Source organism: Mastigoproctus giganteus, chromosome 5, assembly GCF_048544385.1.
Source record: "Mastigoproctus giganteus isolate SK-2022 chromosome 5, ASM4854438v1, whole genome shotgun sequence".
In the NCBI taxonomy this organism is placed as follows: Eukaryota; Metazoa; Arthropoda; class Arachnida; order Uropygi; family Thelyphonidae; genus Mastigoproctus; species Mastigoproctus giganteus.
In genome coordinates this window covers 60641574-60665356 of record NC_143579.1, presented here as the reverse complement: position 1 = coordinate 60665356, position 23783 = coordinate 60641574, and the positions used below count along the sequence as shown (strand labels likewise).

The 23783-nt window shown below is 37.1% G+C and overlaps 1 protein-coding gene across 2 annotated transcripts in view; it reads left to right on the top strand.

Annotated features, from left to right (window-relative positions):
* The window catches only part of LOC150085440 (cytochrome c oxidase subunit 6C-like), a 91961-nt gene that overhangs the window by 20623 nt on the left and 47555 nt on the right, over positions 1 to 23783 (top strand). For both annotated transcript variants that reach the window (XM_090373246.1, XM_090373245.1), the window contains exon 2: positions 23116 to 23287. In XM_090373246.1, coding sequence (XP_090229372.1) covers positions 23118 to 23287 — 170 coding nt within the window. In that variant the 5' untranslated portion in view covers positions 23116 to 23117. The remainder of the gene's footprint in view (positions 1 to 23115; positions 23288 to 23783) is intronic.

Here is a 23783-nt window from a genome sequence, read left to right as displayed (position 1 = left end):
AGCACTCATAGAAAACCCTTCCTGGGACAGAACAATAGCTACACTTTTTTTTCTTGGTGGCATGGAGCCATGCTTACACCGCCACAAAACAGGGTACTGATGAGTGCGTATACCCTTCCAACACCGTATTTATAGAAATGGCTGATGCAATAAAATCATTATCTAACGCAATACCTTACTTTGTGACAAAATGACTGTAATCAAACAATTATTATTATTAGCTATATGGTGCAAGGAAGCCTGAGGCTTATGCTGCACCAGCCAAAAAAAAAAAAAAAAAAATTCCCCAGTTACCCTAAGAGAGAGAGAGAGAGAGAGAGAGAGAGAGAGAGAGAGAGAGAGAGAGAGAGAGGTAAAAGGGAATCACCAAGAAAGGGAAGTATGATGATATCCAGCTTAGGACCCTGGGTGTGCCAAACCCATACTCACCAGATGTGAGTCCCTGATTAGTGGGGTGGTTCCCTTGTATTTTGTTAAAAAATAAGTTTCATAAAAATACTCCCCCCCCCCCCAAAAAAAAAACAAATGCCCCCAGGGACATGCCCCACATCTTGGGAACCTCTGAATGGATTTCTCTACCATTCAATTTTGCTTGGAATAAGGGCATGAAATAATTATTTCTACAGCAGTATATATGAGTAAGAATGACCTGAGCAAATTTTTAGTAACATCATACATGCACATAGCAATAATATGCACTTTTTACTGTCATGTAAATTCGCATTAATGTCACTTGAGCCCATCAGTCAAGCAGTCGGTTTTGTGCATTGTTGAGGACTTTTTATTCGAAATATTGTTTAAGGTAAAAATGACCCAAATATACCAGAATAACAAATACACATCAGAACATCAAATATTAATAAATTATATTATTTGTTTACTAGTGATACATTTTCTTTATAGCCAATAGAATAGAATTCGAAGCACATTAGCTAGTGAAAGTATTTAGATGTTAAACACTTCAGTGTATACATTGCTTTGTTAATGTAGACATTACATGGACTTCACACTTATTACATTTTGTAGAAAAGACTAGTCATTTTTACTTTTCAAGTTAAGAAAAAAAAAAAAGAAAAGAAAGTTGTGAAAGGCAAATTATCCTTGCTTCTAAGAGATACTGAAGTATTGGCTTGATGATAAATGTTAGTACAGGAATAGATAAAGGTTTCTGTTAAATCAAGTTTCAGTTATATGAAGTATTTTGAACTATGGGAAAATTTGATGGAACTAGTTCCAAAAACATTTACCTTGAATGAAAATGTGCTTTTAGATAACAGCTTCTGGATATCACATTTCCAGAATTATAGTACAGTTATATAATTCCGCAACTTTTACTCACCTTTAAAACAACAATCACGAAACAAAGTTGCACCTTCAATTGCACTTGGATGCAAAATAAACTAGAAGAGGATAACAACTATATGGATTATTGATATAGTATGCCAATGGTAGGATTTAATCTTTATTATATAGCACAGGTAAAGAAAGAAAGTCTTACAAAAAGGCACTGGTTTCTCAAATTGTAAGACTATTAAGATGAGTTGCTTTATGTTGCACTTCTTTATGTTGCATTCCACTAAAAGAAGTATGTTACTTATTAGTATGCAGTGCCACCTCATCAGTGAGTGGTCAGGCACCTCAAGTAAAAGACACAACAACCCAGTGATGGTCTAAACTGACACAATGAGAGATACCAAAAGATATCAATAGTAACTTTTCAAATATCAGCTAAGAAAGTTCTGAACTTGTAAATAACACAGTACAACTATAGTAGGATTCACATCCTTGTTATATAGCACAGGTAAAGAAATATGCAGAATCTTACAAAAATGTATGAAAAGTCTGATCTCTCAAACTGTAAGGTGATAAGTTGCTTTACGTTGTACCAATAAGTAGCACAAACATAAGACAACTTGTCACTGTAGTCTTACTACAGCAATGTGAAGAAGGATGCAAATCCTGTCACAGTTAATATTGCATTATTTACCTAATGTTCAGTGCTTTCTTAGCTCATATTAAAAAAAAAATATATATATATATATATATGTATATACACTGTTATATCTGATGTTTCACTACAAATGTTACTTATTTTAAGCCAATGCAATTATTTGTCTGCCACTGTGTATATATAAGTATTTGATAATAGAGAGCTATTAAGTGCTCAATAATTCCTATATTCTACTATATTAAGAAAACAACATGGATTACCTTTATTTTAGATATAGGAAGCTTCTTTTCCAGCCAACTCTCCTAGTCCAATGTGCTAATAATTCTTTGGGAGGGGGATATCAATTTTACAAAAAAATGTGGGACATCTTCCCCACTGTCAGAACTGTAGTGTTCAGACCCCTCGGTCTCAACATTGAGCGCTCAAGACTTCTGTCTTCAAACACCATATCTCTGGCAGCAAGGAAACCATTACGTGGATTGACATAAAATTAAATTTTGAAGGCCTAAAAGCTTATGGACCGATTATTCTCTTCGGTCCTGTAGCTTTACATTAGAATTAAAATTTAGGGGTCTAAAAAGCTTAATGGATATGGGGGGATTATTCTCTACATTCCTTAAGTCGGACAAGAACTTTTTGGGGTGTCATGTTCACAGGAATAGAGCAACTACAACTTTTATTAGCGCATTGGGCTAGGCAAGTTGGCTGGAAAAGAAGCTTCCTATATCTAAAATAAAGGTAATCCCTGTTGTTTTCATAATATATAAGGATGTAAGAATAGGTAAGTCTGATAAAGTTTGCATAGATGGGAGTGAAAAGTACACAAAGTGCGAAGGACTAGAAGAGTAAGGAAAGTAGAAAAAGGAAGTATTGTAAGTTTTTAAAAGGTGAAAGAATGTTAATATCCTAAAAGTTACAATATCATAACTTTTAGGATATTAACATTCTTTTGATAGAGCAGTGTCCATTGATACTACTCTGTACTCTGTCCAATACTACTGTCTTCTTCCACTCAGCCATCCCTTTATCCATAGCAGCAACTTGCTCTTAATGCCATACAGCTCCAATTTGTACAGCAGTCTTTTATGTGCAACAGTATCAAAAGTTTTCCTTTGAAATCTAAGTATATAAAATCAGAATTTTTTTTTTTTTTTTTTTTTTACATCCAGTTCCTTAGTGACCTCATTGTAGTATCGAATCAAATTGATCAGACAAGACTTCCCCTTAACAAACCCACGGTGTGTCTGAACTATAAATGCAGTCTTCTCAAGATGATCCTGCAGATTGCTTCTTTAACCAGTGGCTCCATTATTTTCTCCTGAACACAGGTAAACTAACAGCTCTGTAATTACTCGTGTCACCCTTTGATTCCCCTTTGTGAATTGAGGATACATTTGCATATCTCCAGTCCACGGGGGGGACCTCCACTGAATCCAGAGATGTTCTCATAATAATGGCTAATGGTTTGCTTACTTCCTTTGCTGCTTCTTTTAATATAACTGGATAGATCCCATCCATCCAATGTACCTTTCTTATGTTTAACTTATCCCTGTTTGGGTATTGCTCAAAACATCAAAGGCAGATATTGTTGGGATTTCAGAGACGTGGTGTCACACAGATATAAGGAATGCAGAACTGGAATTTGGGGAGTACAATGTCTACAGACAGGATAGGAAGGGAGAAGGGGTTATGCTATTAGTTAAGAAACACATAAAATCCAAGGAAGTGAAGCCAGTCGACATCACTGGACAGTGCAGTGTCGAGTCAGTTTGGAGTGACATAAGCATTGGGAGATCAAAATTGAGAGTAGGAGTGTGCTATAGGCCTAATGACTCTGATGAGTATAATAAGAAACTGTACAGAGAAATAGAGTGGGCCAGTAAATCAGAGAGTCTTATTATGGGGGATTTTAATTTCCCAGATATTGACTGGAATTTGGGGGCTGGTCACTCATACACTAGCAGGGCTTTTGTGGATTTATTGGATGATTGTTTTCTACATCAGCATGTTCGGGAGGCAACTAGAGGGAGTAATACTCTTGATTTGATTATCAGTAGTGATTCTTCATGCATTAAGAATCTGCAGATAAATGAACCACTAGGTGGCAGTGATCACAGTGTTCTGAAGTGGGATTTACTCAAAGAGGTAACTACCATTAGGGGTAAAGGGAAGGGGTATTGCTTTCGTAAAGGCGACTACGGTGGACTGAGACAGTATTTAAATTCTATACAGTGGGATCAACTGATGATGTTACCAACAGCAAATTCAAAATGGGAAGCATTCAAAGAACTTATCTTGGAAGCTACTAGGCTTTACATACCAACTAAGAAATATTGTTCAAGGTTTAGGCCTAAATGGATGTCAGATGAACTAATGAGGCATATGGCAGAGAAGAAAAATGCATGGGATACATACAAATTAACACGTGACACAGAAGCCTATGATAGATACAAGTTGATCTGTAACCAAGTTACAAAGGAGGTTAGGCAGGCGAAGGCAGATTACGAGAAATCCTTGGCAAAGGATGCGAAGAAAAACAGCAAAGTGTTCTTTACTTATGTAAACTCTAGAAGGAAGGGGATGAATCAGATTGGTCCACTTGATATCGATGGGTCAACTGTTGATGATCCTGCTGAGGTAGCTAACAAACTAAATGAATATTTTGCATCGACATTCACACATGAGGAGTTATTCAGCGAGGGGAATGCCAGAGGTGTATTCAACTCTGGCAGTAAGCTAGAGAATCTTGTAATAACTGAGAGTAAAGTGGAGGAGAAATTGTTGAAGATAAACACAAGAAAGGCACCTGGGGTGGATGGAATCTATCCAGTTATATTAAAGGAGGCAGCAATGGAAGTAAGCAAACCCTTAGCCATAATTATGAGAGCTTCCTTGGACTCAGGGGAGGTACCCATGGACTGGAGATGTGCAAATGTGACCCCAATTCACAAAGGAGGATCAAAGGCTGACACAAGTAATTATAGACCTGTGAGTTTAATTTCTGTTCCCGGAAAATTAATGGAGGCACTGGTTAAAGAAGCACTGCAGGATCATCTAGACAAGACTTCAGTTATAGCTCAGACACAGCATGGTTTTGTTAAGGGGAAGTCTTGCCTGACCAATTTGATTGGATACTATGATGCAGTCACAAAAGAACTGGATGCAGGGAATAACTTTGATATTATATACTTGGATCTTAGAAAGGCTTTTGATACTGTTGCACATGGAAGACTGCTGCACAAATTGGAGCAGTGTGGCATTGGAGGAAAATTGCTGCTATGGATAAAGGGGTGGTTGAGGGGGAGAAGACAGAGAGTGGTAATCAATGGACACTGCTCATCGTGGACTAATGTTATTAGTGGAGGCCCTCAGGGTTCAGTATTGGGTCCTTTATTGTTTTCTGTATTTATAAATGATATTGATGATGGTATATCAAGCTTAATGTCCAAGTTTGCAGATGATACGAAGGTTGTCAGGGTTGTCAAGGACACTACTGACACTATGCTGCTGCAACAGGATCTGGAAAGGTTGAGCAGATGGGCTGAGAGGTGGCAAATGAAGTTTAACATTGACAAATGTAAAGTACTACATATGGGAAACAGCAACCCCAGAGCAACGTATCAACTCTGTGGTACTACACTGACAGTGGCAGAGAATGAAAGGGACCTGGGGGTGGTTGTGCAGGCAGATATGAAGTTCTCTGAGTAGTGCAGACGGGCTGCAAGAGTAGCTCATGGTGTATTGTCAATGATATATAGGAATTTTTCTAGCAGGGATAAGGAGGTGATTATTCCCTTGTATAAGGCAATGGTCAGGCCACACCTAGAGTACTGTATACAGGCCTGGAGACCTCATTTCAAGAAGGATGTAGAGCTGCTGGAACGAGTACAGAGAAGGGCAACAAGATTAGTGAATGGAACAAAGGGGCGCTCTTACGAAGAAAGGCTTAAGTTTTGCGAATTACAGTGTCTGGAGACTAGGCAGCAGCGAGGTGATCTGATAGAGGTGTACAAAGCCTTGAATGGTTTGAGCATGCTCAATGCTGATGGGATTCTTCCTCTTGCTCAGAATAATCACCTGAGAGGGCATAAATTCAAATGGAGGAAAGACAGATGTAGGATAGATGTGCGGAAATTTGCCTTTAGCCAGCGGGTGGTTGGTAGGTGGAACAGACTTCCATCCCTTGTCGTGGAAGTTGATAGCCTAAATAAGTTTAAGGCTTGGCTGGACAGGTATTTCGAACGAACAGAGGGGTGAAGTGGAAGTGGTTATTTTTTATTTATTTATTTTACTTTAATTTTTTTGGCTGATGCTGCATAAGCTTGCTTTCTTGCATCAAATGCCTCTACTAATGCTAATGAGTTTTAAAAACGTCTGGTATTCCCCTCCCTAAATAACTCCATGTGTCAATGTAGATGCAGTATTTGTCAGCTACCTGAGCAGAATCATCAACAGTCGAACCAACAATATCAAGTGGACTAATCTGATTAATCCCCTTCCTTTTATAGTTTATATAAGTAAAGAAGTCTTTGCTGTTTGCCTAACCTCCTTATTGACTTGATTACAGACTAGCCTATATCTACCATACTCTTCTGTGTCACCTGATAATTATATGTATCCCATGCAGTTTTCTTCTCTGTCACAAGTCTCCTTAGTTCATCTGCCATCCATTTTAGACCTAAACCTTGAACAGTATTTCTTAGTTGGCATGAAAAGCCTAGTAGGTTCCAAGATTACTTTCTTGAATACTTCCAACTTAGAATTTGCTGTTGGTAACATCATCAGCTGGTCCCATTGTATAGAATTTAAAAACTGTTTGAGACCACTGTAGTCACCTTTACGAAAGCAAAAACCCTTCCCTTTACTTCTGATGTTAGTAACATCTTTAAGTAAATCCCACATCAGTACTGTGATCACTGCCGCCTAGTGATTCCTTTATCTACAGGTTCTTAATGCATGAATAATCACTGCTAATAATCAGATCTAGAGCATTACTACCTCTGGTTGCCCCTTGAATATGCTGCTGTAGAAAACAGTCATCCAATAAATCTGCAAAAGTCTTGCTAGTGTGTGAGTGATCAACCCACAAGTTCCAGTCAATATCTGGGAAGTTAAAATCCCCCATTATAAGGGATTCTGATTTACCGGCCCACTCTCATTTCCCTGTACAGTTTATTTGTACTCATCAGAGTCATTAGGCCTAAAACACACTCCTACTCTCATTTTTCCTTTCCCAATGCTTATGTCACACTAAACTGACTCAACATTGCACTGTACACCCATGTCAACTGGATGCACTGGCTTAGATTTTGTGTTCCCTTCCTATCTTGTCTATCCTTTCTGTACACATTGTACTTCCTAAATTCCAATTCTGCATTCCTTATATCTGTGTGACACCATGTCTCTGATATTGCAACAATATCTGCCTTCAGTACCTTGACCAGCACATCAAATTCATCAAATTTATTTACTGTACTCCTAGCATCAGTGTACATGCAAGTATACGTGCACCTGTTCCTACTCTTAGTTTCCCTAACAGAGCCCAGGTATTTACTTGTTCCATGATGACTCCCAGCAGTTCTTGAAATCTACAGCACCTTGTTATCCAGACTGCTGCTCATTCCAATAGAAGCAGTGCAAGAATTGTTTTCACCTCTGCCTGTGGCTACTGTTAATCTATTAGTCTGTGAATCCTCCCCAAGCTAGCAACAGTTTTCCGACCCACCTAACACTGCCTCGATAGCATCTGCAAATATTCTTGCACCCTGTCTAATTAAGTGTACCCCATCCCTGTAGAAGCAGTCTCTTCTGTTAACAAGTACACACACCAAGCTGAGAAAAATGCTACCCCACAAACCTTGAACAATATCTCCAGGGATGAATAGATTGACAACGCTCTCATCATATACTCCATTCTATCATTTCTGGGCAGAATTACAGACACTTTCAAATTTAACCCTAACTGAGAACTTTTTTTTAACGTTGACCTGTACTTGTTAAGTAAATTTTCAGATCTCCTATTCTTAATGTCATTAGTACCAACGTGTATAGCAACATCACTTTTCATGCCCTTAAATGATATCTGCTCTAATAAGGTTTGGAGATTCAAAGAGCAAGGCAGGAAATAGCAATTCCACCTACAGAGATATTTTAGCAAAATTTGGAGAGAAAGATAAACCTAACGCTTCTAGTCCTTTTAACAGTAATGTTAGGACTAGAATTTTTGTGTAAGTCAGGCACTCTTAATTGCAAACAGTATTTCAGCAAGAAGGTAGCTACAAGTTTACATGGAGGGAGCATAATAGAAAAAAAAGCATAAATAACTTTCTTTATAGAAAAGGATCTTAAATAAGTTATTATTATTAGCTACATGGTGCAAGGAAGCCCAAGGCTTATGCTGCACCAGCCAAAAAAAAAAATTCCCAAGTTACCCTGAGAAAGAGAGAGAATCCAAAGTAGAAGGGAATCACCAAGAAAGAGAAGAATAATGATATCCAGCCTGGTCAAGCCCATACTCTCTATATGTGAGCCCCTGGGGTTGTAAGGGTACATAGATGATTTGTACCCTTATTTGGAAGAAACCACCTAACATCTTGTATTGAGAAAATTAGAAATGATAATTAATACACACAAAAACAAGAGATAAAAAAATATTTCAATAACCACCATTATATATAGAAACCTTCTTACTGAAAAGTTAAATGGAATTCCAAATGCAAATATAACTTTAGCTGACAAATGGCAAAAATTTAAGGGAACATTTATTGTAGCTTTTAAAGAAGTATTTGGGGAGAGATCTGTAAAAACATCAAAACCAGTTGGTAAACTAAGAATTTAAAGAGGCAGTTAGAGAAAATAAGGAACGAGAGAGAGAGAGAGAGAGAGAGAGAAAAATTGTGGTGAATAAATTCTTACTGGAATATAAAGAAAAGTGCAAGAAGGCCAAGATATCTGTGAAACAGGATAAAGAAAAATCTTGAAAGATTTTGGTAAAGATATGGAAAAAAAGTATCAGGAAGGTGGTGGGAAAATATTTTAGCATTTTGTAAAAAAAAAATAAAATGAAAATGATAAAATCATAAATAAGTTAATTAAAATGATAATGGCAAAGTTAAAACAGAAGACAGTTTAGAAGTATGGAGTAAATATTTTGATTTGTTAAACATAGTATCTGAAGAAGAGGAAAATTTTGGATCCCTTTGGATTTTAGTTAAAATTAGATTTGAAATGCCAAAAGTTGAATTGAAAATAGTGAACAGAAAAGGTAATTTAGAAATCAAAATGGTTACATCATACTATCCATAGGTCAGTTTCTGAAGGCCAAGAATCAGATTGAGAAGCCACTAATTATACCAATATATAAAAAAGAAATGAGGTCGAATGTGTAAATTAGAGAAAGTTTGCTCAGTGTACTGGGTAAAGTATGTGCAAGTGTCTTAGAGAAGAGGGTTGGAAGTATTGAGTGCAAGCTTAAAGAGCAACAGTTTGTGTTTTAGGCCCAATAGGGGTTGCCAGGATCAAATATTTTCAAGAAGTCATAGAAAAAAACATGGGAAAAATAACAAGAAAGCATGTTATTTAATGTATGCAGTGCAGGGCACTTTGGATGCATTCACTTTTTTCCTTAAATTAATTGAATTTGTTTTTCTATGATTAAAGTGAAAAGTAAATATAGGTATCTCCTTATCAATTAATTACTAAGATTATAACTTTATAGAACACTTAATAACATTGTAATTTTATGTTCTAAACTTAGCTGTTCAGTTAGCATTACTAGAGGCATATGATGCAAGAAAGCAAACTTATACAGCATTAGTAAAAAAGAAAAAAAAAAAAAAACCTTCCCATTTCACCCATCCATGTGCTCCAAAATTATGTCCAGTTTCATGAAAAGAAATAATTGCCACGTGTCTATTTTTTAAAAATTTGGGATGGCTCAACAAATCTTTCTAAAAGAACTAAATATAAAATTCCATGAAAATCCACCCATTAGGAGTTGTTACATGCCAACAGCCAGACACGGATGGATGGACAGACGGAAGGACATGATTGAAGACAGTAGACACTTTTGCATATATATATTATTTATGCAAATACACATAAAAAATAGTGTGTATATGTGTGTGCGTGCACACACACACACACACACACACACTGTTCAAATTGAAATGCACTGGGGGCTAACTGACATTTTTTGGTTCAGACTATTTGTGATCTGAAGTTTTTCTGTCATATATGGGCAAAAATTTTTGAATTTTATCTTAAAATTCGACTGAATGTACCATTTAGATTTCACAATTTCTAAATGAAAATTTATGAAAGTTGGCAGTATGCTGCAATGGGACCCAGAAAAATTAGCCACGTGGGTTAAGAAGTGGCAGTTGAAGTTTAACATTGACAAATGCAAGGTACTACATATCGACAGCACTAATCCCAGGTTAACATATCGATATTAGGTGATGGTACACCGAAGGTAGTGGAGTAAGAAAAAGATCTGAGGGTAATTGTAGAGTCTGACATGAGGTTTCAGAGTGGGTCGACAGACTGCTAGGACAGCTTGTTGGGTTCTGTCATTGATATACAGGAATTTTGCCGGTATGGATAAGACAGCAATTATCCCATTGTTTAAGGCAATGGTTAAGCTGCATCTTAAGTACAGCATACAGGTCTGTAAGCCTCATTTTAGGAACAATGTGTTTCTGTTGGAATGGGTGCAGAGAGGAGTGGCAAGATTAGTCAGAGATTCAAAAGTATACTCTTATTATAAAAGATTTCAGTTCTGCAGATTGCAATGTCTGGAAACTAGGCACCTGTAGGGAGGAGCTAATTGAAGTGTTCACTGGATTGAGTAAATGAAATGGAGATGGCATCCTAATTCTTGCTCAAACAACACACATAAGGGGACATAAATTGAAAAAGATGCTTGTAGAATAGATGTAAGAAAATTTTCTTTCAGCCAGAGTGATTGCTAGAACAGACTTCCATCTGGTGTTGTGGAGGCGAATAGTTTTAGTAAATTTAAGGTAGAATTAGATAAATTATTAGAGGGATTGGGAATTTCTGAAAAGAGTCGGTGAGGCCATCCAAAGAGATGATGTTCAGTTCGGTGGTTTCACTTTTCTTTATGCCCTCCACATCCTGAAATCTCTTTCGTTTGAGGGTAGTTTTCACTAAGCTTAGTAGCAGAAAAGAAAATTGCTTGATATGGTTGTAAGGGGACAGAGTCCTACAGTAAGTAGAAATTAATCTAATGAATTTACTCAAGGGGCTGACACACTAAAGTAGATTATCAGAAGTCTTTGGAAAGAGAAAAGAACAAGTTAACGTGTGCAGTACATTACATTTCAGTTGCGTTTACAAATGGTAATAATTCATGATTTATTACAAATAAAAGAGCAAAAAACTTTTATAAACAAACCTAGAACATTTCATTTTTACACATCTGGCAAATTGCAAATTCATTCCTCCAATCAGTGCATGTTTTACGATACGGCATACTGTAATGTTTAACGTAAAACTAGATAGCGAAATACGTAGCAGTGTATTAGAAATCTGTTTATTAAGCTTATTAAATTTCATTGTTAATTAAATTATATTTAAACGGAATCGTGACCCAGACTAGAGCAGCAAAGCAGCATTCACAGAATTTGCCAGAGTGTTCTGGCTCACGGGAGAACTGAATGGGGCGATTCTCCCATACATCAGTCTAAAACAATGCACGAAATGTGAAATGTTTGCAGACCTGTCTAGAACAGGACATGATCTAGCCAAGGAGGATGTCTTTGTGTGTGCTAGGTACAGAGATTGTGAAGAAATAGGTGCTAACTCAGCGTTCTGATGGGCATCTATGAGAGTTTGAGGTGTAGGGTAAATGCCCTTGAAGAAATTAATGAGGAGCCCATCAAGCTATCAGTTGCCCAACTCAACGCAAGAGCTCACTCCTATGCATCAGGCAACACAGCAGCAATCCAAGGCAGAATGCGCTGGTCCCACAGGAACTAAATATTGTCGGTGACTCTATTGTCAGGGAGACGGGAAATATAGTATGCAAAATAGGTGGAACAGGACCAGGGTATGTTTGCCAGGGGGAAAAGTTGATGATGTTGTAAAGCATATATCTTTTAAGGGCACGAAAGGTGATATTGTTGTACACATTGGCACTAATGATCTTAAGAATAAGAGATCTGCAGATTTACTGAACAAGTACAGGTCAATGCTGAAAAAAAGTTGCGAGTTAGGGTTAAATTTGAAAGTGTCTGCAATTCTGCCCAGACATGATAGGAGGTAGTATATGATGAGAGCCTTGTCAATCAATTCAGCCCTGGAGGGATTGTGCAAGGCTCACGAGCTAGAATTTTTTTCAGCGTTATTTGGGCTTTCTAACAGGAGAGACTGCTTCTACAGGAATGGGATACACTTAAATAGAAAAGGTACAAGAATATTTCCTGATGCTATTGAGGAAGTGTTAGGTGGGTCGGAAAACTGCTAGTTTGGGGGGATTCACAGAATAAAAGATTAATGGTAGCTGCAGGCAGAAGCGAAAGTGATTCTTGCACTGCTTCTATTGTAATGAGCAGCAGCCTATAGAGCAAGTTGCTGGGGATTTCAAGAGCTATGGGGAGTCATCATGGAACAAGTAAATACATGGACTGTGTTAGATTAACTAAGAGTAAGAACAAGTGCATGTATACATGCATATACACTAATGCTAGAAGTATAATAAATAAAATTGATGAATTTGAAGAGCTGATCAAGACATCAAAGGCAGATATTGTTGGGATATCAGAGACGTGGTGTCACACAGATATAAGCAATGCAGAATTGGAATTTGGGGAGTACAATGTGTACAGAAAGGACAGATAGAGTAGGAAGGGGGGAGGGATTATGCTGTTAGTTAAGAAACACAAAATTATAGGAAGTGCATCCAGTTGACATGGGTGGACAGTGCAATGTTGAGTCTGTTTGGTGTGATATGAACACTGGGAAAGGGAAAATGAGAGTAGGGAATATGTTTTAGGCCTAATGATGCTGATGAGTACAATGAACAGTTGTGCAGAGAAATAGAATGAGGCAGTAAATCAAAATCTCTTGTAATGGGGGATTTTAACTTTCCTGATATTGACTGGAACTTGTGGATTGGTCACTCGCACGCTAGCAAGACTTTTGTGGATTTATTGGAGGATTGTTTTCTACAGCAACTTGTTTAAGGGGCAACCACAGAGAGTAATACGCTTGATCTGATTATCAGCAGTGGTGACGCATGCATTAGGAATTTCGTATAAAGGAACCACTAGGTGACAGTGATCACAGTGTACTTATGTGGGATTTACTTAAAGATGTAACTACAATCAAGGGTAAAGGGAAGGGTTTTTGTAAAGTTGACAACACCGGTCTCAGGTGGTTTTTGAATTCTATACATTGGGATCAACTGATGATGTTTAAAAACAGCGAATTCTAAATGGGAAGCGTCCAGGGACTTAATCTTGGAGGCTACTAGGCTTTTCATACCAACTAAGAAATACTGTTCAAGGTTCAGGCCTAATGGATGTCAGATGAACTAATGAGGCTCATGGCAGAGAAGAAAAATGCATGGGTTGCATATAAATTACCAGGTGACACAGAACCCTACAACAGATATAAGCTAATCTGTAATCAAGTCACAAAGGAGGTTAGGCAGGCGAAGGCAGATTACGAGAAATCTTTGGCAAAGGAAGCAAAGAGTTCTTTACTTATATAAACTCTAGAAGGAGGATGAATCTGATTGGTCCACTTAACATAGATGGTTTGCATATTGATGATTCTGCTCAAGTAGCTGATAAGCTGAATGAGTATTTTGCACCTGCATTCACACATGAGGAGTTATTCAATGAGGGGAGTGCCAAAAGTTTATCAAACTCTCACAGGAAGTTAAGTGATTTTGTAATAACTAAAAGTGGAGGAGAAATTGTTGAAGTTAAAATAAAAAAGGCACCTGGAGTAGACAGGATCTATCCAGTTATAATAAGGGAGGCAGCAAAGGAAGTAAGCAAATCCTTAACCATAATTATGAGAGCATCTGTAGAGTTAGGGGAGGTCCTCATGGACTGATGATTTGCATATGTATCCCCAATTCACAAAGGGGGTTCAAGGGTGACACAAATAATTATAGACCTGTTAGTTTAACTTCTGTTCTGGGGAAAATAATGAAGTCAGTGGTTAAGGAGGTGATACAGATCACCTAGACAAGACAGCAGCAATAGTTCAGACACAGCATGGGTTTGTTAAAGGGAAGTCTTGTCTGACGCTAATTTGATTGAATATTACGATGTGGTCACAAAGGAACTGAATGATTAAAAATAATTTTGATATCATATACTTGGATTTCAGGAAAGCTTTTGATACTGTTGAACCTAGAAGGGTAGCATTAGCATTAGTAGAGGCATTTGATGCAAGAAAGCAAGCTTATGCAGCATCAGCCAAAAAAAAAAAAAAAAAAAAAACCACTTCCACTTCAACCCTCTGTTCGTTCAAAATACCTGTCCAGCTGAGCTTTAAACTTATTTAGGCTATCAACTTCCACGACAAGGGATGGAAGTCTGTTCCACCAACCAACCACCCGCTGGCTAAAGGCAAATTTCCACACGTCTATCCTACATCTGTCTTTCCTCAATTTGAATTTATGCCCTCTCAGGTGATTATTCTGAGCGAGAGGAAGAATCCCAGCAGCATTGAGCATGCTCAAACCATTCAAGGCTTTATACACCTCTATCAGATCACCTCGCTGGTGCCTAGTCTCCAGACACTGTAATTTGCAAAACTTAAGCCTTTCTTCGTAAGAGCACCCCTTTGTTCCATTCACTAATCTTGTTGCCCTTCTCTGTACTCGTTCCAGCAGCTCTACATCCTTCTTGAAATGAGGTCTCCAGGCCTGTATACAGTACTCTAGGTGTGGCCTGACCATTGCCTTATACAAGGGAATAATCACCTCCTTATCCCTGCTAGAAAAATTCCTATATATCATTGACAATACACCATGAGCTACTCTTGCAGCCCGTCTGCACTGCTCAGAGAACTTCATATCTGCCTGCACAACCACCCCCAGGTCCCTTTCATTCTCTACCACTGTCAGTGTAGTACCACAGAGTTGATACATTGCTCTGGGGTTGCTGTTTCCCATGTGTAGTACTTTACATTTGTCAATGTTAAACTTCATTTGCCACCTCTCAGCCCATCTGCTCAACCTTTCCAGATCCTGTTGCTGCAGCATAGTGTCAGTAGTGTCCTTGACAACCCTGCCTACCTTTGTATCGTCTGCAAACTTCGACATTAAGCTTGATATACCATCATCAATATCATTTATGAATACAGAAAACAATAATGGACCCAACACTGAGCCCTGAGGGACTCCACTAATAACATTAGTCCACGACGAGCAGTGTCCTTTGATTACCACTCTCTGTCTTCTCCCCCTCAGCCACCCCTTTATCCACAGCAGCAATTTGCATCCATGGCATTAAGGGCAAGTTACTGCAATGGATAAAGGGATGGTTGAGTGGGAGATAGCAGAGAGTGGTAATCAATGGACACTGCTCTATGTGGGCTAATGTTATTAGCGAAGTCCCGCAGGGTTCGGTGCTGGGCCCATTGTTGTTTTGTGTATTTATGAATGATATCGATGAAGGTATATCAGGCTTAATGTCCAAGTTTGCAGATGATACAAAGGTTGGCAGGGTTGTTAATGACACTAAAGACAATATGCTACTGCAACTAGATCTAGAAAAGTTAGGCAGATGGGCTGAGAAGTGGCAACTGAAGTTTTAACATTGACAAATGCACAAAGTACTACATATGGGTAGCAGTAACCTAAGAGAAACATACCAACTTTGTTGTACTACAATCAGGGAAGTGGAGAATGAAAAATACCTGGGGGTAATTGTGCAGTCAGATATGAAGTTCTCTGAGTAGTGCAGACAGGCTGTCAGAGCAGGTCATGGAGTTTTGTCAATGATATATAGTAATTTTGCTAGCAGAGACAAGGTGATTATCCCTTTGTATAAGACAATGGTTAGGCTACACCTTGAGTACTGTATATTTGTCTGGAGGCCTCATTTTAGGATGGATGTAGAGTTGCTAGAACGAGTACAGAGAAGGTCAGTAAGATTGGTGAGAGGAACAAAGGAGTGCACTTACGAAGAAAGGCTTATGCTCTGCAAGTTGCCGCATCTGGAGACTAGGCACGTAAGAGGTGATCTGATTGAGGTGTATAAGGCGTTATGGTTTGAGCAAGCTCAATGCTGATGCATACTTCCGCTTGCTCAGACTATCTTAGTCTGAGGGGGCATAGATCCAGATTGAGGAAAGACAGTTGTAGAATAGATGTGCAGAAGTTAGCGTTTAGCTAACAGGTAGTTGATTGCTGGAACAGACTTCCAACTGTTATTGTGGAAGTTGATAGCTTGAATAAATTTAAGGCTGAACTAGACAGACATTTGGAGTGACCAGATGGGTGAAATGGGAAGGGTTTTTTTTTTTTCCTTTCTTTTGGCTGATGTTGTATAAGCTTGCTTTTTTGCATCATATGCCTCAGCTAATGCTAATGTCAACCATCATATATCCAGTGCTTCAGCTACCATATATGATATATGGATAGCTCATGTGATATGTATGAAAAAAGAAATAATAATTGCTATTGATTTAATTTTAATGAGATTATGCTTATATTTACAGTATTAAGGAAGGGGCTGAATCACAGTGGTTCACTTGATATCTATGGACTAATTGTTGATATTCCTGATCAAGTTTCCGACAGACTGAATAGGTATTTTGCATCTACATTCACACATGCAGAATTTATGAAATTCTGTGAGCAAATGGTGATGATATCAAGCCCATACTCACCAGATATGAGCCCTGGTGGTATATTCACAAATATGTACATGTGAATTATATGTAAAGAGAGCGGTAGTAAATAGTGGAATAAGTTTGTGGTGTAACTATTTTAAGAAAATAGTAAATGAATTTTAAAAGAAGACTGGGGAGCTGTATTTTAAATTTTTCATATTCTGATCCAAGAAAAATTTGTGTTAACTGTGTTTGATGTGTTTTAAAATGTCTGATGGATATATGTGAAAACACAAATCTGGTTATGAAAAAAGAAAAAGAAAAAACTTTGGGTAAAATGAAGATTTAACTCCCGATTATATTAGTCACAGATCTATTGTCAGTCATTATTCATTATGTATCAAAAGATGGCAGAGTACATGAGTGTTTCTTGATGTTTGTTCCCATTGAAAAGCATGATGCAAAATATCTTTTTGACACGGTAACATCTGTTCTTGATAAACATGGAATAGATGTAGCAAATTGCAGATCTCAGTCTTGTGACAATGCTGCTATTATGAGTAGATTCAAGTGGAGTCCAGGCCAGATTCAAGGAAGTGAACAAACTACCAGTATGGGTTCCATGTGCTTCACGCAGTCTTAATTTAGTGGGGATCACATCCGCAGAAAGCTGTTTGGCTGCCATTAATTTTTTCGGCATTTTACAATCTTTCTACACATTCTTTGCATCCTCACCACAAAGATGGTCTAAATTGAGTACAATGGAGAATTCAATCTCGGTCAAAAATCGATCAGACACAAAATGGTCATCACGGTACGATGCTGTGAGATCATTGAAAAAAAAATTACAGTAAAATTCGTGCGGCACTTGTTGATATCCCAGAATGCAAAGAACAAAAGCCGACAGTGGTTCATGAAGCAAAAGCTTTGATAAATAAACTGAACAAGTTAGAAATAGCATTAATGACTGTCATTTGGGAAGATCTAAAAAAACAGAGTGAGTAAAGCAATTCAAGAACCTGGAATTGAGTTATGCATAATTGTGAAATTATATGATGCTCTTCTGGATTATTTGATGTTCGAGACGAAGATAAATATGATGATTTTGAAAAAATGGCAAAAGAATTCGTTCAGAATTTTGATTACAGACAATATGAAGACAAAATGGAAAAGGAAGAAACCGTTTGATGAAACACCAGAGGAATTGGTACCAGCAGAACTGAGTGCAAAAGATACATTTTGAATTCAAGTTTTTTATCGTACTGTAGATGTACTAGTCACAGAATGACAAAACGACCTGCTACATACAGTACATTGCATAATACCTTCAGTTTTCTTATAGATAAATCTATGTCAAAAGAAGAAATTCGATCCAAAGCCACAGCATTAGTCAACACCTACTCTTCAGACTTAGAAGTAGACTTTGTTAATAAAGGCACAAATAAAAGATGAACTGATTACTGTGTACGCTCAGCTATGAGCCAAGATCGCTTATCATCGTTGGCACTTCTTTGTATCGAGAATGATATTACTTGTCACATGGACTTCGAGGACGTTATTAAAGATTTTGCTACAGTGAGTAGCTGAAGCAAGAAAATTTTGCAATCTTAAGAAATGTTACATGTAATCTAGATATTGACGATATTGTAGATTTTGTTTCCTTTTAATTTCAAGTATAATGTTGAAGTTTTATAGTTGCATTATTTTTAAATCTGAAAACCTTTTCCTCCCTATTTTTGTACTTTTTTTCCCCTTCCTTCGTAAGCCCTAAAACTGTCGTAGGCCCTAAGCACAGTGCCTAATGGGAAATCCAGCCCTGCTACTAATGCTACCAACTCTTAAATTTTCTTAGTCTTTGATCATATCGGTGATTGCTGATTTCATTGTCTGTGAGAGTTCATTGGTGATAATTTTGCTTATGTTACTCATCTTTGGACATATTCAGTTAAGTGTAATCATGTTTGGCAGGAAGGTCTTCTAAACAAGCTTCCATTTTATGGTTTATCTTCTGTTTTCCATAAATTTGTACTCAATTTTCTCTCCAGCTGCACATTCTAAGCATTAGTAGATGGCTCTTTGTCTTCTGGCTGCTCAACTAATACTAGTGTTCTTCGAGGTTCTGCTCTTTCTTTCACTCTTCCTACTGTATTGTATATTAAAGACCTTTTTCTACAGGCTGTAATTCTGTCCCTAGTTTTGCTGATGACTGCACACTCTATTTCACCTTCTAGTTTGAAAATCCTTGCTCTGCTGAACAGTTTCTGAATCCCAATTATCCACTACCAGTTATTTTTAAATACTGATCTCTGTGTAATTCTCCAGTGATGCGATGAAAACTTAGCTAACTTCAATGCTTTTAAAGCTGTCTTGATTCTTTCTTCCAAAGAACCTGTTGCTCTTACTTAAATCTTTGATAACACTCAGATTTCTTGTTAAGATGTCATATTTTTGTTGGAAATAACCTGTAATATGTTTATGCTGAGAACAGTTGGAAACTGTTCTCAGCATAAACTATTAAACATTAACATTAAAAAGAAAAACTTTTTTCATGTTTGCTATTCGAGTTACTTTTCTTATAAACAACTATTGACTATACAAATCTCAGATTTGCCCAACTATGGCATGCTATTCCTACATCTGGGGTGGTATCACCATAACTCTTAAGTTCTGTTTTAGGCACGTTCACACACACACACACACACACACACACATATATATATATATATATGCATAAGTGCAGGTTATCTTCACCATGTTCATCTGCACTCAACTCCCAGTGGATTTTTCATGAAATTTTATATTAAGCCTTTAAAAAATATTTGTTGAGCCATTCCAAATTTTGCTAAAATTAGACAAATAGAATAGAAATATGGCGATTATAGTTTCCTCTTTTTTTTTTTCATACAGTTATATGGGAAAAATAAATTTGTACATTAAAAAGTTTTAATGCAGTATTGTTAGCTTTATACAGTCTGTGCACACATCACGTGTATTACTATGTAAGATTTGTGAATGTGGTGTCACTTGTCAAAATATGCATAATATATATTGAGAAAAAAGACTTTAAAAAAAGTATATGGGAGTAATCAGTATTATACAGTTGCAATTAAACTGAATGGCTAAGTTTAGAAAACTGAAAACTATAGTTTTATTAAGTGTTCTAAAAAATTAACTGTAGTAATTATTTGCTATTTAATAATTATCAATTAATAATTAATTGATAAATATATTTACTCTTTACTTCTATTAATCAGAGAAAAATTCGATTAATTTAAGAAAAAAAATTGAATGCACCTAAATGTAACACTCTGCATTAACTTTATTCAAGAGGTTAAATTAATTGAGATTAATTAATGACGATCCTCGTACAAATCCTCTGCCCTCTATCTTACCATAGCACTTTGAATTCTATCATACAAACATTCAATTTCTGTTGCATGCCTTTTCTATTGATATTTCTATGGGGACTGAATTCACATCAGTAATTCCACTTCTCTATTCCAAATCATTCTAAACACATGCCTTAACCAGTCAATATCCATTTACCTTTCAACCCCAGACCCTCACAACTAATTTTCCTCTTTATTTATCCCTTCTATATCCCTTCCATGTCTATTTTTCACACAGCCTTTATTCACATGTATTTCATAATAATTATTCTACAAAAATTCCAAATGCAGCATTAACAAGTATTTTCTGTCTTCTCCCTATATTATCTTCAACCCATGCAAGTACTAAAATACTGTAGGTTCTAAGTATCACTTGTGTTTGGGGTCACCATTAAAAAAAAAAAAAAAAAAGTCCAAGTTGCTTTAAGTTGCTGTAACAATTACTTACACACCTTAGAATCACTTAGTCTGTAAAAATCCATTCATTCTATTCATTATTGTGAACTTACTATTCTCTATGCCAGTGTTATGTTCACCCCTAGGGGTAGGAGTATGCTGCAATATTAAATTGGCTTTATTGGAAAATTACCTATAAATTTTTATCTATATGATAAATTTATTTGCGTTTATCATTCATTTGTGTTAATTCATCAGTCATAATCAATATTATAAATGGGTATTATTTTGAAATGTATTTAGGGGACATAAATTGCATAGGGGAAAAAAATTAATTTTGTTTTCTATTGTGTTTGAGAAAATTGAGGGGTAAGCCAACCAAAAGGCTGGATCATAGGCGATACATCAACAAAAAAAAAAAAAAAAAAATAGCACCACTTTTCTATGCATTGATATACAAACTATCAATTACCTCATGGAACTAAGCTTACGTGTCTAAGCTTTAGTCTTGCCTGACCAATTTGATTGGATACTATGATGCAGTCACAAAAAGAACTGGATGCAGGGAATAACTTTGATATTATATACTTGGATCTTAGAAAGGCTTTTGATACTGTTGCACATGGAAGACTGCTGCACAAATTCAAGCAGTGTGGCATTGGAGGCAAATTGCTGCTATGGATAAAGGGGTGGTTGAGGTGGAGAAGACAGAGAGTGGTAATCAATGGACACTGCTTATCGTGGACTAATGTTATTAGTGGAGTCCCTCAGGGTTCAGTATAGGGTCCATTATTGTTTTCTGTATTTATAAATGATATTGATGGTGGTATATCAAGCTTAATGTCCAAGTTTGCAGACGATACGAAGGTTGGCAGGGTTGTCAAGGACACTACTGACACTATGCTGCTGCAACAGGATCTGGATAGGTTGAGCAGATGGGCTGAGAGGTGGCAAACGAAGTTTAACATTGACAAATGTAAAGTACTACATATGGGAAACAGCAACCCCAGAGCAACGTATCAACTCTGTGGTACTACACTGACAGTGGTAGAGAATGAAAGGGACCTGGGGGTGGTTGTGCAGGCAGATATGAAGTTCTCTGCGCAGTGCAGATGGGCTGCAAGAGTTGCTCACGGTGTATTGTCAATGATATATAGGAATTTTTCTAGCAGGGATAAGGAGGTGATTATTCCCTTGTATAAGGCAATGGTCAGGCCACACCTAGAGTACTGTATACAGGCCTGGAGGCCTCATTTCAAGAAGGATGTAGAACTGCTGGAACGAGTACAGAGAAGGGCAACAAGATTAGTGAATGGTACAAAGGGATGCTCTTACGAAGAAAGGCTTAAGTTTTGCAAATTACAGTGTCTGGAAACTAGGCACCAGCGAGGTGGTCTGATAGAGGTGTACAAAGCCTTGAATGGTTTGAGCATGTTCAATGCTGATGGGATTCTTTCTCTCACTCAGAATAATCACCTGAGAGGGCATAAATTCAAGTTGAGGAAAGACAGATGTAGGATAGACGTGCGGAAATTTGCCTTTAGCTAGCGGGTGGTTGGTTGGTGGAACAGACTTCCATTCCTTGTCGTGGAAGTCGATACCCTAAATAAGTTTAAGGCTCAGCTGGACAAGTATTTCGAACGAACAGAGGGGTGAAGTGGAAGTGGTTATTTTTATTTATTTATTTTATTTATTATTTTTTTTTTGGCTGATGCTGCATAAGCTTGCTTTCTTGCATCAAATGCCTCTACTAATGCAAATGCTAAGTGCAGAATCAGTCATGGAAATTTATTTGATTTCCCTATTCTAACAAATTCTGTTCACTTCAAAGTGCTATTTATAATTATTATAGTATTTGTTAGCTTATAAGATGCACTTTTTTTTTACCCTCCTAAATACCTTAAAAAATCACCCTGCCTCTTATATAGTAGTCACGGGTAGTTAACTACAATAAGTTATTACACTTTTCAGTTATTACCAGGCTGTTGTTGGAGTAACAAGTGAATTCCAGTTATACATTTAAGCCTTAATCAATGGCAGACACATCAAAAAGGCAAAATTATACTATTGGGTTTAAGCTAAAAGTAGTACAATATGCTAAAGATCATGGAAACAGAGCAGCAGAACGAAATTTCGGACCATTGCCTACTGAGAAGATGATTCATCAATGGAGGAAGCAGGAGGTTTTATTACAAGAAGCTGATAAAACAAAGACAATTTTTTTTTTCTTAAATTTATCGTTCCAAAATTAGGGTGCGTCTTCTACACCGCAGCATCTTATAAGCCAACAAATATGGTATTTTCTTTATGAGTTTTAAAATTTTCAGTTTACATTTTATAAAGAATTGCTCAGGTATAGATTTTAATACAGTAGTTAAATTATATTTGTAAAATGCATCATGAATGCATTTTACAAATACATAACAAATGTATTTGTAATATATCTCTGTATCTTTACTCTGCCTGATTACAAATACATTGTAATCAGGCAGAGTAAAGTTTAATATCTAATAGCAATTTCTATACTTTTACTTTTTTTTCTTTTTTTTTTTTTTTCAGATATGTCAGAACAAGCTGTAAAAGCACTTCCGAAGCCTCAGATGCGTCGGCTTTTGCATTCTTATATACGAAGGCACTTAATTATAGGATGTATTTTATCTGTATGTGGAGGTGTAATCTGGAAGTATACAGTTGCAGATCCTAGGAAAAAAAAATATGCAGACTTCTATAGGTAAGAATGAGAATATATGCTTTCTGTAACTGATTAAGCATGCCATTTATTATATTTGATTTTTAGTTCTATGGTTTCTCATAATTTATTCCCATGGCAGCTACAGGTGCCTCCGTAGCCAGGTGGGAAGGAGCAGCAGTGTGTAGCACATGCTTCTTGATTAGACCGGGGTTCGAGCCCGTCACCACCAAATACGGAGGATGTGGTCAGGGAATAACCACCGCATATCCCGGAGCAATATGGCCTTAGTTGCTAATGCTCCAAATAAACAAACAAACATCCAACAAACAGAACAGCTACAAATTTTGTACCAGAATTAGAATTTATTTAAAAACCCAGAGACCTAGGAATTTGGCTTTTATATTTTGAACATGACATGACATGACATTTTTTGTCACTCTTGTTGGCTTGCAACTTTGAGGTGATATCCAGTCTCTCTTCATTTAGTGAACCTTTTTTGAGCTCACATTGTCTCTAACATCAGTAATTCATCTGA